This window comes from Cyclopterus lumpus, chromosome 6, assembly GCF_009769545.1.
Source record: "Cyclopterus lumpus isolate fCycLum1 chromosome 6, fCycLum1.pri, whole genome shotgun sequence".
NCBI classification, from domain to species: Eukaryota; Metazoa; Chordata; class Actinopteri; order Perciformes; family Cyclopteridae; genus Cyclopterus; species Cyclopterus lumpus.
Window position 1 is genome coordinate 4143413 of NC_046971.1, and position 16187 is coordinate 4159599.

The 16187-nt window shown below is 43.4% G+C and overlaps 1 protein-coding gene across 1 annotated transcript in view; it reads left to right on the forward strand.

Moving 5' to 3' along the window:
* The window catches only part of LOC117731842 (copine-8-like), a 54611-nt gene extending 42767 nt beyond the window's left edge, over positions 1-11844 (forward strand). The window contains exons 12-20 of the mRNA XM_034534350.1: positions 1438-1494; positions 1957-2018; positions 2422-2468; positions 4248-4429; positions 6485-6612; positions 8467-8569; positions 9568-9625; positions 10243-10316; positions 11632-11844. Of these exons, the coding sequence (XP_034390241.1) occupies positions 1438-1494; positions 1957-2018; positions 2422-2468; positions 4248-4429; positions 6485-6612; positions 8467-8569; positions 9568-9625; positions 10243-10316; positions 11632-11844 (924 nt within the window). The remainder of the gene's footprint in view (positions 1-1437; positions 1495-1956; positions 2019-2421; positions 2469-4247; positions 4430-6484; positions 6613-8466; positions 8570-9567; positions 9626-10242; positions 10317-11631) is intronic.
* The last annotated feature ends 4343 nt before the right edge of the window (positions 11845-16187 follow it).

Sequence of the window (16187 nt, forward strand, 5' to 3'; positions counted from 1 at the left end):
AAGTTTGAAGAACAAAATTAATATTTCAAATATAAATCATTATTGCTAACCTTGTCAATGCCTTGAGTATATTTTCTATTCATTTTGCAACTCATTTGATAAATGAAAGTGTGAGTTTTCATGGAAAACACGAAATTGTCTGGGTGACCCCAAACTTCTGAACGGTAGTGTATATACTGTATGTGTATATATAAATAAAAACCCAGTTTGCTAATTTTTTTCTGCGTATCAGCGCCGACATTCATCAAATACAAAAAACTCTTAATCTGTCGGTCTTCCCTTCCTGTTTGCAGGCGGTGTCCAGGCACTATTGTAAAATGTGGGCGTGCAGGTTATCTGCTCGGCTTGCCTTCAAATCTTCTGAACTTTTTGGCGTAGCGCCGCCCACACACATGCCGCCCATGATCCCAGGACCAAGGTCCAGAAGAATAACCCCCAAAGACGTGCAACATGTCGGAGAGAAAGACATTTATTTCCCACTGTAATGTGGATAGATTCTCCAGTTGCCTCGGCGAGGGAGGATGTGAACAGCGTACATAAACCACTGAAACGCGAGTACAGTCTGATGCTTGTGGAATGTGTCACATTACCTTGACCCGGTCGACTTTAATTTAGGGCGTTTTTCCAGATCCTCATACTTATTCAGCAGTTTTTTTTAAAATATTGATTTGGAATCGTTGGATGTTTATTTAAACTTTTAAGACCGGCCGTTCCGGTCTACGTTTCCATTCAAGTCCGTACGCGCTGACATGGAGTAACACATCAGCAGTTATATACGTTGACTGATTCACAGGGTGCCATGCCCTTGAGTTGAATATATATACACATATATATATATATAAATATATATATATATATGTGTATACGCCAGCAGCGGTTCCTCAAAAGTGTGTCTTCTTCTAAAAGCTCGCTGACCTGGTCCGTTTTCTGCACACAGCTGAGCGCGAGCAAACCATTAATCACTGAAGGTCAAGAGTCCGTGAATGTGCTTATGAAGCGCACACGTGTGAAATCCTTCCCCTTTTCAATTCAGCTCGCTTTTGATCCAGACTCCTTCAACCGCGACTCAACTCTTAAACGGTCATTTTTGTTAAATCGTTTACCGGCTGTCGGCCTTTACGCGTGAGGAGGAGGAGGAGGAGGAGGAGGAGGCAAAATCTGGCTACGGTCACTTAAAATTTAGGCAAAAAGCAAGAAACCTCAATGGAGCTCATGTCGCGTGAGAAAATCTTTTAATCGCACAAGTAATCGCACGTCAATCGAGATCCCGAATTTTTTGGGCTTCCGACAATTAAACGAACGCGATCGACTGGTGTAAAAAATCAAGCGCTTCCCAAACGGCCATTGAGATGTTTTGGCTTCACCGTTGGACACAATATGTAACCGCCCACTGAGAGACGGCCACGTGGACTTTGAAGCTTCGCTTTTCATCCACAGGTTCTAAATCCAAAGAAAAAAGGAAAGAAGAAGAAAAAGTACCAAAACTCGGGAACGGTGAGTCGACAGCTCCGCATTACATTACATTACATTAACTATTTTAATATGATTTATTTATGAATGTATTTATTATTTATTTTTTTAAACCCAGGCGATCTGAAATATCCATCACAGTAGCTATTGTGCATTAGGCCCCGTTGTCTTTTCATCCTCAGATTTGGTACCACACACACACACACACACACACACACACACACAGAGACAGACACTCACTATTTTTGGGTCGTCGAACGTCGTCCACTGGCGCTCCGGGATGAAGTACCAGTGCTAATAACAATTTAAAACAAACATCTAATGGGATAAAAGTGGCGACGACATTTCGGATGAACTACAACCGTGAACTTTTAAGTACGAGAAAATATTGAGAAAGCATGAAGAAATGTTGAAAAGTCCGACGCCTAAACGATGCCCGTTGCTTAAATGACCACATGGTTGACTGTCCCGGTCCCCGGCCTGCAGGTCACCCTCCTGTCCTGCCTCGTGGACACCGAGCTCTCCTTCCTGGACTACATCCGAGGCGGGTGAGTGAAACCATTCTGCACACCGGCACCGCTCTCGTGGTTAAAATCCAAGAGTCGCTCGGTGCGTCGAGTAGACGAGTAGACTTCGGTGCGTCGAGTAGACTTCGGTGCGTCGAGTAGACTTCGGTGCGTCGAGTAGACTTCGGTGTGTCGAGTAGACTTCACTCGACACACCGAGAGGCTTCAACCGCACCGCAGTTTTACTATTACTTTTTTTATTTTTTTTAATCTCGGCTCCGATATTAAGAGCGACAGCTGCCGCTAACCCGCTGCTTAATTGGCCTCTGCTGCGTGCTTTTGAAACACGCCGCGGTGTAATCTAGCGTGATTGATGGTTCCACGTTACCCCCCCACCCCCACCCCCCCCCCTCCCCTCCCTCATGTGATTTGTCTCCTCTTGTAGGACTCAGATTAACTTCACAGTGGCAATTGATTTCACGGCATCAAACGGTAAGTGTTTAAAAAGCTTTTCTCCATTATCAATGAAATCCCTTAAGTGTGCTTTGCTGGTTAATGCACTTTATTTGATGTGAACTCTTTCGCGATTCCTTATCAGTCTGTTTTTAATTGACTTATTGACTCGTTCCCTTTTTTCCCCCTCTGTTTTGGAGACGGCAAAGTTATGTGAACATTATCTATTACGACTTCCCGAGGAGCTCAGGGGGTTTAATTTTTTTTTGTGGAAGTTTTCTTCAAACACGACTCGTACAATCTGCTCGTTACAGCCCACGCGCGTTTTTTTTTTTTAGAATTACGTTTCCCAAAGACGTTAAACACGCCGCGCATTTGTCACCGACAACAATTTAATGACAAAACAAACGGAAAAACGAGCAATTCGGCGCAGAGGAATTTGTCAGCATTGAGGGATGTTCTCATTTTTATAATGTAGTAAGTTAATATAATACGTAATGCAATTCTGGACGCATTGTTATGTCACAGAAGAGAAATGGCATCAAATCCGTTTTCCACATCCTCGAGATAATAATAATAACAACGGTGATATGTTATTAGTTTTTCGTCGGGCAATATGCAAAATAATTTTCAAGACTACCAATACGTTGTTAGAATATAACGACTTTGTTCTTTCTTTTATAATACTGCATCCAACAGTTAATGAAAAAGGCCCGTCCTAGTAATGGTTTTCCTTTTATTGTAGAAAGAAAAACCTCACAAAAGAATTGATATCCTATAATAAATATCGTCTTTGTGACATTTTTATTCTTCCGTGCCATCGAGCTCTGTTGTTGTTGTTGTTGTTGTTCATTCATTAGCCACACACCATTATGATGAACATGGGAGCTAGGCTGGTACCAACATGTCATTGTTTTACACGATGACATCGTCGCCATAACAACCAGGACTAACGTGGTCACGTGAATGTAACGTTATAACGGCTTCACGCCAACAAATACGGATCGAAGCAGAACAATCCGTGAGATAAAAAAAAAAAAAAACATGTCGAGAATTACATTTTTTCCATAAATTGTTGTCTTTTTGACAAATCCGACGCAGCCACCACTGGTATCTTAAGTCTTCAAATTGTGTAAAAAGTAATAATACTCGTGTAGCCCGATCTCTATCTGCAACTGTGCAGAAATACCTGCTTTAAACAGAACGAATAGACATGCAGAAAAAGAAAGAAAGAAAAAGCTGTGAGGCATTTAAATATTGATTTTAGAATTAAAATGTCAACGTTATGAATGAAGCTTCAAACCAGTCGGTCTTCAGAAAAGAACTATTGGATGAAAGCTCCAGACACCTTATCCTTTAATGACATCACTCTGGTTACAGTTAATTGGATTTACTCTCATGTCTTTATCAGACGGACTCTTGTTTTTACCATTTTTAGCGTCCTTGTTTTTATAGTTTAGCTTAAAGAGCAGCTACTTGCATTCATGGCCAAGAAAAGAGTTTTCAAACAGATGATCTTGCATCATTTCATTCATTTGATAGGATGCTCGTCATCTTATTACTGTTTTCAATGTGGCTTCATGTGACTTAGCTCAGTCTTCAACACTGCCCGCTGTGGTTCGAGGCCACCGATTGAGATTATTTCTGCCTCCTGTGCAGCTGTGCCCCTTCCACCCACTCACCTACCTTTTTTATTTATTTTTTATTTACATTTTAATATGAGTCACAGCCCAGGAGGAAGGGGGGGGGGGGGGTGGTGGTGTAAGCAGGCGTAATTACACTTTGATGCTGATGTGTGTGTTATTTCGGGGTTCGCAGGCAACCCGTCCCAGCCCACCTCGCTCCACTACATGAGCCCGTACCATCTCAACGACTACGCCATGGCGCTGCGGGCCGTCGGCGAGATCATCCAGGACTACGACAGCGACAAGATGTTTCCTGCTCTGGGATTCGGCGCCAAGCTCCCGCCAGACGGCCGGGTCTCGCACGAGTTTGCCCTGGTGAGGAAAAAAACGACTTTCTCCCATCATTTCATACCTTTTTTTTTTATAGATAGTGTCTGTGTGTTTTTCCCTACATGCACCTGCAGAAAACCTTCAAAACACCTGCTCATTTATTCCGAATGTCTCCATAGAGTTGTGTGGTAATCCACCTGGTAGACGTGGACTCATTTCTTAATGGATCATTTTAAAACTTTGAGCGTTACTCTGGGAAACGTGTCAAATTTTGACTGTCAATCGTGGTTCGGATATTTATCGTCTTACGTCACATCAGCGACCAGATCTTTGGAAATGGAGATTTCCTTTGTGACATAAAGCCATAGGGCTCATGTGAAATGTGTGGCGCTAATTTCTAACATTGAGACGAGGAAAAAAACACGCCTGTCCGTCTCAGTCAGAGCTCCTGCGACTCGAGCGAATCTCTCAAAGACGTAAACGTCCGATCTATTCATCTGTTGTGTGGAAACTGTCAGTTTGAGTCTCACTGAAGTGACACGGATTATAACAATCTTATGCCAATCTTTTGATATATCATATCATATGGAAATCATGCACACAGTATACGCAGTAAGGAAGTGGGCTCTAGACGTCCTCAGCGCCCCATAATCCTCTCCCCTGGTCCACTGTCTCCTTCCAGATGTTTGCAGCCATTACAGAAAAAAAGATTGTATTTCTCCGTTGGGTTCTTTCTCTAATGTTGTGAGACGTTTAAAATAACAATCTAAACCTGTTCAGTTGTATAAAAAAAAAACCACAAAAACAAAACGAGCTAAATACTGGACCAATAAAAGTCGCGGTCCACTTCTACACAAAAACATGGTAAATATGGATGATATGGTCCAAGTTGAAGGAAATGAGACACACTGTCACGAGGTTTTTGTCCTCTTGTGACCTCCGTTGACATCAAATCGTTACCAAAATGCCTCTGCCGGTATCCGTTCCTCATTCAGAGTTAAAAAATTGGGAGCCGTCTCGCCTCAGGACATCCTCCACCGAAAGGCTCCAACCGGAGAATTAAACTGTCGACATTTCCCCAAAGTACGTGTAATATATTCCATGTAAGATTGGATTATATGTCCTTAAGGGCCCCGCGACCCTCTGGTGCCTCTTATACCAGGTAAGATGTTTTGATAGTATTGGGGTATTATTGATATTTTGGCCCTCGGGTGGCCAATTTTGGTGTCTCTGCGTATGCATGTAATCCTTTTATCCTGCTATTTGCAGCCGAGATATGCCTTTAAAAAAAAAAAAAAATGTAATTCCATCCCAGCCTTTTTTAGGGATATAAAATATACAAATTTATATATCTTTTTCTTTCCCTCCTTCGGGGTGATGGTGTTCTTATTATTCCTTTCAGCCACACAGTCTCAATATCAAAATAAACTATACTCAAGCGTTAACATGCGCGTACCGTCGGCCCCCACAAGAGACGCGTTATTCTAAATGCCCTTGAATACATTCAACGCGTTAAACGGCTGACGTTAAGCCGGATGTAAACTGTCGCCGTCCCGAAGGAGAAGAACGGATAAATAATCTTTGTACATTTTTTTTTGCTATTTTAAGTGCAATCAAACTCATAAACAACAGAATCAGACCGTTGTTTTGCCTCCTATGAGGAAGTAAAACAAGGACAGAGTAAGATTAATAAAGACCGAAGGCTCTCCCGACTGCGAAGAGACGTTTTTGATGCCGACGTCGTCCCCGATTCCACAGGGATTAATAGACAAAGATAATCCATTTAGAATCGGCACTTTATCTTCAAGCTCACTCATCGGCCGTGAAACGTGATACGGATTTGGCCATCGTGAATTTATGTGTCACATTACGGGATACAAAAAAAAAAAAAATCCAAGGACATTAATATCTTCATTCTTTAATTGGACGAGAAAAAAAAATGTAGTCGCTCTCAAGTGTCTTAAATTCATGTATTTAACTTCAGGGTCCAAGGAAGGCGACGCAACAAGAAATTGAGACATATTCCACATCTTCTCCAGCACTCATTTACGTGTTTTTTCTTTGTGTGTGTGTGTGTGTTGTCTTTCCTGTTTTGTGCAGAACGGCAATCCGCAGAACCCGTACTGCAGCGGCATCGAGGGGGTGATGGAGGCCTATTACCAGAGTCTCAAGTCCGTGCGTCTCTACGGACCCACACACTTCTCCCCTGTTATTAACCACGTGGCCAGGTAGGTCCACTGTCATCACAGCCGGGCGCCACTACAATGCCGACACTTAATTCACAGTTCCACTTAGGAAATCTTAGCCGTGTGTGTGTGTGTGTGTGTGTGTGTGTGTGTGTGTGTGTGTGAGATCTGTGACACAAAGGTAGGGGGATTAAAATAAATATGCGAATAGCTCCGATCTCTGAAGGGGACTCACGACACACTGTTCAGCTGTTAAAGAGGCCGCCTGTTGCTTTTAAAGGCTTAGGGAGGGGAATGAGCGGAGGGCGCTGCTTCTGAATCCTGCCTAGCAACCGAGCGGAATAAGACCAGCTGGCTAACAGCACGGAGAGTTTCCAGAACACGAGAGCTAGTTAGTTGAATATAGTTTAACGCCACGGTCGACACATGTTGACTTTGTTGACACGTTTCGCGAAGCGGCCTCAAGACGATGTGTGTGAGATGATTGGTAGATGGGCTGCCTTCAGGGTCAGGACCATGGCAACCAAGGAAATGAGAAAAAGAAACATCAAATACCCAGCGGTGCTGCGAGCAACAGGAAATGTCTCACCTCCCACCGTTTCACCAATAACCAGTAAATGAAACCAGCGCTTCACTATTAGAAATAAGTCCATTTACAAGAGGCACGTGGGCCTTAAGAGTGCAGTTGCATTTTTATTGGGATAAAACAATAACAATATATTGTAGAGCGACCCTCCACCTTCTCCGGTGTCACGATCCTCCAGATAGATTGTAACCATCTCTTTTCACACCTTTCATCTCCTTCTCTCGCTCCCTCCTTCTCCGTCCGCCCACGCGGCCTGAGAATAGCTGCATTGTTCCGCGCTCACGTCTGACTAAAACCCGGGAAGACAATACTTAAATACATATATATATATATATATATATATATATATATATATATATAGAGAGAGAGAGAGAGAGAGAGAGAGAGAGACGTCAGATTCCTATTTGTCTGACGACATGTTGTCCTTGTCACTGCAAACACTCAACCCTGGTTTTTATTGAACGTAAAAACGTTATGAACTAGTTTTAAGCTAGAAAAATAGACCCGATTCCAAAGTGTATCAGTCTTATTGAAGCATTATTCAGACGCCAATACATCCTGTTTAAATAAATGTTATTGCTTTAAATCTTAATTATCCCAATAACTATAAGAAAACAAGTTGTACACTTTACACGACATTGTCTGGGCACAGCACCGATACGTAGACTGTAATTTACCAACTTTACTCTTAACATTTCTACTTAATTAATGAATGAAATAAAACTTCCTCCTCTGAGTTATTTTTCCTTGTGCCTGGAAGTTTACTCTCAAAATTCTTTAGTAAAGAATGTAAAGAATTCTTTGCCCCAATACTACTAATTAGACCATTTGTCCTGAATAAAGTAAGTTTGTTTTAGTGACCACTGAGGGGTGATCCCCTCACATGGGACACTGTGTCATATATTAATAAATATAGCTCCAAAAACACTGGGGTCCTCCACTTCCCATAATGCAACAGACCCTCCCTGAGTGTCTTTAAACTCTGGGCCTGCAGTTTATTAACGCCGGGCTTTTATTTTCTCAGACTTCTGTGACTCGAGCCCCCCTTCCCAGAGAGACAGAAGATATTATACGGTTTTCAAAGGTTGCGTTGAACTCCACCGCCAACACTTAATTGGTCTTGATGTGTTGAATCAGCGGAGTGCCCTTTCTAAATGATTTAAAGAGGTAGATGTCAGCAGGAAAAAAAAGAAGTCCACATCCACCTTTTAATTTGAATAACATTTTAAAAGAAGAGCCTCTGCCTTTTTTTGTTCTCACTTGACCTTTGACCCCCAGCATCTCTCTCTCTCTCTCTCTCTCCATGCCAGGTATGCGTCGGCGGTGACGGACGGCTCCCAGTACTTCATCCTGCTCATCATCTCCGACGGCGTGATCACGGACATGGCGCAGACCAAGGAGTCCATCGTCAATGTACGGTACCAGATTTAGTCTCCGTCTATGTCCTGTATGTCTGCGTTGGTAAGACTCTGTGTTGACACGGCGTTGTTTACATGCTTTAACAAATAAAAAATCTGTGTACTGTACTCGTACCTCCTTACTGTGAAACATGGGCGGAGCCCTGGAGGTCCAGCTGGGATCAGATCCTCTAATGGAGTCTAATAAAGCAAAACAATGAGAGGGCAGGATATGAGGAGCTGTCCTTCACTTTTAGTGCCTCCCTCTCTCCCTTTCGCTAATCTTCTCCCTAATAAGGGGTGCGAGGAGACGAACCCCCCGCTACGTTCAGCTCTAATAACGGTAATAACTCTGCTTTCTAATTAGAGCGATCAGAGTGGATTCTTTTTTCGTTTTATACATTTGGAGCCTCGGTGCTCTCGCGGCTCCTCGCTCACACATCCTCGCTCCCCCTCCTCCAACGTGACGTAACGTTATTGTAAAGTCAGATTCCAGAGTAATTATTTACTAGCCCGCAGAGGATCCACGACCCCTCTTTCATATCTCGAGCAATCTGGGGCGTTCATCTAATACGCAGGGGGGCGAGTTATGAAACACTAAAACCTCCATTCATCATCACTCCAACTGTACTCGGGCCGAGATTTAATAAACATTATTGGGCGTTTCGGCTGCAGCTCGGGGGGGGGGCGGGGGGGAGCCGAGGAAGATGTAAATGGAGGAAGCCGTCAAGCTATTTTGGGAGATTTATACATTTGTGGATGCATGAAATTAGAAAAACTTCACCCGGACGAGAGCTTTATGAACCCCCCCCTCCCCCGTCTGTCTGTCTTAACAATGTCGCTGGATTCTGTCATTGAGCTTCCATTAGCTTCCAGTTAGTAATTCGCAATGCGGGTTATTTCGCTGACGGCCTGCGGAGGTTCAGATAGCGAATGGTGAAAAAAAGAAAGAAAGAAAGAAAGAAAGAGCGCCTTTTGATGAGCCTGTTTTGTGTCTCCTTCCACCCCGAACAGGCGGCGTCTCTGCCCATGTCAATTATAATCGTCGGGGTCGGACCAGCAGAATTTAACGGTAAGCAGAGTGAAGATCGTGTGTGTGTGTGTGTGTGTGTGTGTGTGTGTGTGTGTGTGCTCTGTCTATTTGCATGCAGTAATCCTTCCCCTTCATTCTACTTCCTATCTTGCCTCCCACATGGTTCAGCCCTTCCTTGTGCAGCTTGCCCCCCCCCCCGCCCCCCCTTCTTGTTCCCCTTCCCCTTAATTTCCTCTTCTGAATCCTTCTTTCCTTCTTTGTTCTCTCACCTCCCGTGTTGTCATTTTAATTCACGGAGCAGAATCCGTATCTTAAAAAAAAACAAAAAAACAAGCTCACTCACGATAAGCAATTAGCCGGCAAAGTCAACAGGATTTCCTTTACGCTCCCGCTCGTGGAGTCGTTGTGCGTTCCCCCCGTTGTTGTTCGCATCGTTGGCTCACGCTTTTCCGCGCAGTCGTTTTTCGCAGCTCACAGCCCCGATGGCTTCACGCTCAGGTGACGCGAGCCCCACGTGTACTCACGCCGCGTTTGGCATCGACCAACACTCGGAGCAGGATGTAACCCAGTTGGCACGCTAATGGCTTCACCCCCCCCCCCCCCCCACACACACACACACACACACCTGACCGATTATGCTTCTTCTCTTCCCCTAGAAATGATCGAGCTGGACGGGGACGAGGAGAGGATCTCATCCCAGGGACGCTACGCCGAGAGGGACATCGTTCAGGTACGGAGGAAGTCTTCGGAGAAATGTGGGATTTAGGATTAATTGAGGAAAAAAGGTCAACGTGCTCTTGTTCTCAAGTCGGCCATTTTTATATTTCTTCCTCCCGCTGAACTACATCCACGTCCTTTTCATTTGTTTTCTTACTGTATCCTCTCCTCTCATTTTATATCCTCTTTTCTTTGTTTCCTCTCCTCCTCTCCTCATTTCCTATTCTTTGTTTCTTTTCGTTTCCTCGTTTTATCTGCTCTGCTCTCCTTGTCTCCTCTTCTTGTTTCCTCTCCTCACCTTGTTTCCTGTTCTCTCCCCATCTCTCACAACTCAATTTTCTCTCCTTTCCTTATCTCCTCTTCTTGTTTCCTCTCCTCACCTTGTTTCTTCTCTTCTCTTTATCTCCTCTTATGGTTTCCTCTTCCTTTTTCCTCTCTCCTCTTCAACTCCTGTCCTCTTGTCTCCTCATCTCCTCTTCTTGTTTCCTCTCCCCTCCTCACCTTGTTTCCTGTTCTCTCCCCATCTCTCACAACTCAATTTTCTCTCCTTTCCTTATCTCCTCTTCTTGTTTCCTCTCCTCACCTTGTTTCTTCTCTTCTCTTTATCTCCTCTTATGGTTTCCTCTTCCTTTTTCCTCTCTCCTCTTCACCTCCTGTCCTCTTGTCTCCTCATCTCTTCTTCTTATTTCCTCTCCTTTTCATCTCCTTGTTTCCTGTTCTCTCCCCATCTCTCACAACTCAATTTTCTCTCCTTTCCTTATCTCCTTTTCTTGTCTCCTCTCCCCTCCTCACCTTGTTTCCTGTTCTCTCCCCATCTCTCACAACTCAATTTTCTCTCCTTTCCTTATCTCCTCTTCTTGTTTCCTCTCCTCACCTTGTTTCTTCTCTTCTCTTTATCTCCTCTTATGGTTTCCTCTTCCTTTTTCCTCTCTCCTCTTCACCTCCTGTCCTCTTGTCTCCTCATCTCCTCTTCTTGTTTCCTCTCCTTTTCATCTCCTTGTTTCCTGTTCTCTCCCCATCTCTCACAACTCAATTTTCTCTCCTTTCCTTATCTCCTTACCTGGTTTGCTCTCCTCTCGACTTCCCTTGTTTCTTCTCTTTATCTCCTCTTATGATTCCATCTCCTCTCCTTCTTTCCACTTATTTTTCTCTCTCTCCTCCTCACCTTATGTCCTCTTGTCTCTCCTTATCTCCTCTCCCTTGTTTCCTCTCGTCACCTTGTTTCTTTTTATCTCCTCATCTCTCTTTAACACCGTCTCCTCTCCTTTCCTTACCTCCTCTCGTGGTTTAATTTCCTCACCTTGTTTCCTTTCCTCTCCTCCCAACAGTTCGTTCCCTTCAGAGACTACATTGACCGACGGGGAAACCACATCCTCAGCATGGCTCGCCTGGCTAAGGAAGTGCTCGCCGAAATCCCGGACCAGTTCCTGTCCTTCATGAGGACCCGGGGGATCAAGCCCGGCCCCTTGCCGCCTCCTTACACCCCGTGTCCTCCGCCGGCTCTCCACCCGCTCCTCTGCAGACGGGTAAGCCGAATCTAAAGGCGGAGGCCGCCTCGCTTCGACGCCGGGCCGGCCGACTCTACTGGTCTCTACTCTCATCTCTCTGCTTCTTCTTCTTCCTCCTCTTCACTGGAAGCTCTTGAGCACGCGGCGACCTTTCGCCCCTCCGCTCTCTTTCATGTCGGGGGAAACGATTTGGCCGCGAGCCCGACGGGCCGTGGCGCGGATTAACCCATCGAGTGGGACGCTTCCACTTTTTTTTTTTTAGAGGACGGGACTTTCCCCTCCCCCCCCTTTAGCGGATGAAGGTGTGTGGGGGTGGGTGGGGGTTTAAAGGGGTCGCGTGGTGGCGGTCTGAGACCATCAACCTCCACCGGGAAGCGTGGACAGGACAGAAAAAAAGACCACTTGAAGCTGTCAGATCGAAAACACTGATCGATCATCTGCTATTTCTATTTCCACTTCCTCTATCTTTCACAAAAATCATATCCCTCGATGTTCAAATGTTTACAAAAATTGAGGACCGGACTTTTCAGGAGGACGTTTATACCAATCAATGTGAAAGACTTTTCAGATTCCTATTTTTTTTTCGGTTTTGACTTTGTACAAAAAAAAAAAAAAAAAACATTTTAGGCCCCGGTGCCACATTCTCCAATACAATGTTCTTTTTGTTTTTTTTAAAATAAATTAATGGAGCATGTGCTAGTTTTAAGAGAAGCATGCACTGTTGTCCTGCACTCAGGGCTTTGTCTCTTCCCCCCCACCCCCCCTCCTCACAGTCACCACCACTGCCATGTTCCATTAAGAACAAACCCATCACCCACCTGATATCTTCCCACACTCCCCGACCTACTGCTCCGTCCACCGGCCTTGACTGGAATGGAAGCTGTGCTCCCTGGGGGAGGTCGGGTCAGGTCAAATGCAGGCAGGGACTTGAACCGGCCTTATACTCTTTTGTCGGATCACATTCACAGGCACCGTGTTCCTGCCGTGGGTTCTGGAAATGTGGAATCTCAAAAAGCCCAGAAGTAAAAAAAAAAAAAAAAACACAACATCTCACAACCGAACCTGACTGTGTGTTTACGTTTACGTTACGTCTTTTATCGTTCTTCAGAAGCATTTTTTATTTATTTTATTTTCTCATGTCTCTCTACCTCTCGCAAAAGATTTAAAAAAACAACAACAAAAAGGTTGTTTAAACTAACACGACGTCTGTAGAGTTCACGGTTTTACTTTTTCTCACGTCGTGAAGTATTTGCCAAACTGTAGGTGGAGAATTGAAGCACTTTGGTAGCTGTCAGATCAGGTGACTCACACACCTTTTTTGTGTTTCGCAACCCACTGTGAATATGTGCACGGAAAAAACAGTGAACCAACCATCCAGAATGGAAAGGTGTTTTTTATTTTAGCTGCTACCCGTATGGATCAAAGTAGTGACTGTGAGCACAGGTTTATTTTTATTTATTTTGACTTCCATAATGTCAAACAAAAAAAATCATTTATAGTCCATGAAGGTGTTAGTACAGTAGCAGGTTGCAAAACACCTCCTTAAAGGAACAGTCACCATAAAACCAAACAACGTGGCTCTGAACACAGATTCAAAACACTTCCAATGGATTCTTGTGGCAGTTTCCCTTGTTTCCCTTTTCTTTAATTTAAATAGATTCCAAATGGAAGATCAAGGATGTCCAACTCATTTTAGATATCAGTATCTTTATGTTTTTGTTTCGCTCAGTTGAGAAAAACTTGATGGCACGTACTTCCACCTCAACACAGCTTCCATTTGTTGACAACATAGTTGGCTGTTTACGTCTGTCGAGTAGAGCTACGTAAACAGTATATTGCCGTTTTTTTTTTTTTTTTAACCACCATTGGAATCCATTGTATCTGTCGTCTGCATGAGAGCAAAACACAAACTTTCCAGCGTCTACGGGTGTCGAGTATTTGATATTCTAGTTGTTCAGGGGGAGGGAGGTATTCCTTTAAAAAACGGGGGAAATACAAATTCCTTTTAAGAAACAGGCGAAATACGTATTCCTTTAAAAAACGGGGGAATTATGTATTCCTTTAAGAAACGGGGGATATACATATTCCTTTAAACAACGGGGGAAATACGTATTCCTTTAAGAAACGGGGGAAATACGTATTCCTTTAAGAAACGGGGGAAATACGTATTCCTTTAAGAAACGGGGGAAATACGTATTCCTTTAAACAACAGGGGAAATACGTATTCCTTTAAACAACGGGGAAAATACGTATTCCTTTAAACAACAGGGGAAATACGTATTCCTTTAAACAACGGGGGAAATACGTATTCCTTTAAGAAACGGGGGAAATACGTATTCCTTTAAAAACGGGGGAAATCCGTATTCCTTTAAAAACGGGGGAAATACGTATTCCTTTAAAAACGGGGGATATACGTATTCCTTTAAGAAACGGGGGAAATACGTATTCCTTTAAGAAACGGGGGAAATACGTATTCCTTTAAGAAACGGGGGAATTATATATTCCTTTAAAAATGGGGGAAATACGTATTCCTTTAAAAACGGGGGAAATACGTATTCCTTTAAAAAAACGGGGGAAATACTCAAACTCAAAACAGGTACTTGCACTGCCACTTTTAGCCAAGTTTTGGGGGCGAAACTCAAAGGCAACCTTGCTGCTGTTTTGCCCCATTTGATGTGTACATAACAAAACTTTTACAGTGTGACTTTAAGCGAAGCACAAACCATTTCCTGCCAGAACACCACTGTAACCAGAGGCCCCTTTGAACCGGACGTGTGAAGAACACCTTCTTTACTACGAACTGTAGATCCCATCCGAACTTTTTAGGGCCCTATTCAGTCGAGGAATCAATGTGGGGAAAAGGTTTACAACATTTTTTCTAAACGTACGCCTCAAAAATCATCCTATACTTCTTGGCTGATGATGCTTAATTACAATATCTACTTATATGAACTGCTTGTAGAACATTTTCTCAGATATTTATACACTGTACAAATTTCTGCCTTTTTTTGTGTATCGGTCAATATACTGTATATGTAATGCTGCTTCTTGACTGCTAATATATAAGTATTACATTTTCTACCGAGGCCTGTAATCATATTTAAATCATGACTAACAGGCCTTATTCGTGTTTATACATAGGTTATTCATATTTAAATCATGAACGACAGGCCTGTATTTTTTATAAGCTAATGGTTAGACGATAATGTTTAAAAGTACAGTACGTAGCAACATTTTCCTGTCAAATGTAATAATGCATTGTTAAAGGGAAAGTTCATATGTTTTTAAAAAGAGGGGGGGGGGGTTGTACGAGGCGCTTATTCACCAGACGTGGATCAGCCCCCAGTTCGGAGAAACAGACTTGAATACCAGCGCAGGAGCAGAGAAATGTACCATCAGTTAAACGCTATAATTAGAATGTTTACTTTGCACTGAGAGCCCTTTATGAACTGAAGCTGTTATATATGCTGTCTTCAAAGCCACTAGGCTCCGTTTACAAAATCCAAACTCCAAAGTCACACAATTAGCATCCCCCCCCCCCCCCGCCCCCAAAAAATGAACACTGTGAGTGGAGGAATTGATCCCTAAAAGCAACTCACTTAAAGAACATTTACACTTCTTCGCTCCCATCTTGTTTTCTCCAAACTGGGGGGGTCGTCATCGACCGCGTTTAAAAACACCGACTGTGGACGAGCACCCCGATGCAACCCCAGTTCAGTTTGACTGAATAAGGTTCCTAGGGGGGGGGGGGGGGGGTCGGGTGGATTTTGTACTCTTCAGGGTTGTTTAATGACCGGATTGCACAATGTAGCACTGGTCTCAGGTCTGGTGCAACACCAGACTGAGCCAGCTCAGATCAGATCAGGCAGGAACAGTCCTTTTATTTATATATATATATATATATATATATATATATATATATATATATATATATATATATATATATATGTATTCTGTATATACTCTGTGTATGTTGGCTCCTGAAACACAAGGCGGGACCCTTTCATTTATTTATCACGACACGATGTCAACTTCATCTCACACCCACACCCACACCCTCACATGTACATCAAGTACATGTATTTATATATGAAACATGCATGACACTTACATAACAAGGCCAGGGTTGAGTGAAGATTAAGCTTCTTTTTCTCAGAGAAACAGCGGTTTTCACAGACGTGACATTTACAGCGTGAGTATTTGCAGCTTTTAAGAGTTCCTCAACTTTGGCATACACGATATTGTTATCTCAGACTGAAGCTGACAGGCCATTAGTAAAACAGTTCGATGTACTCGACGTGGAAATAAATAAACGGTAAATAAGATGCTATGATAACATTAGTTTGTTCTAACGCCCCGCCCCTTAAGGGATTGAG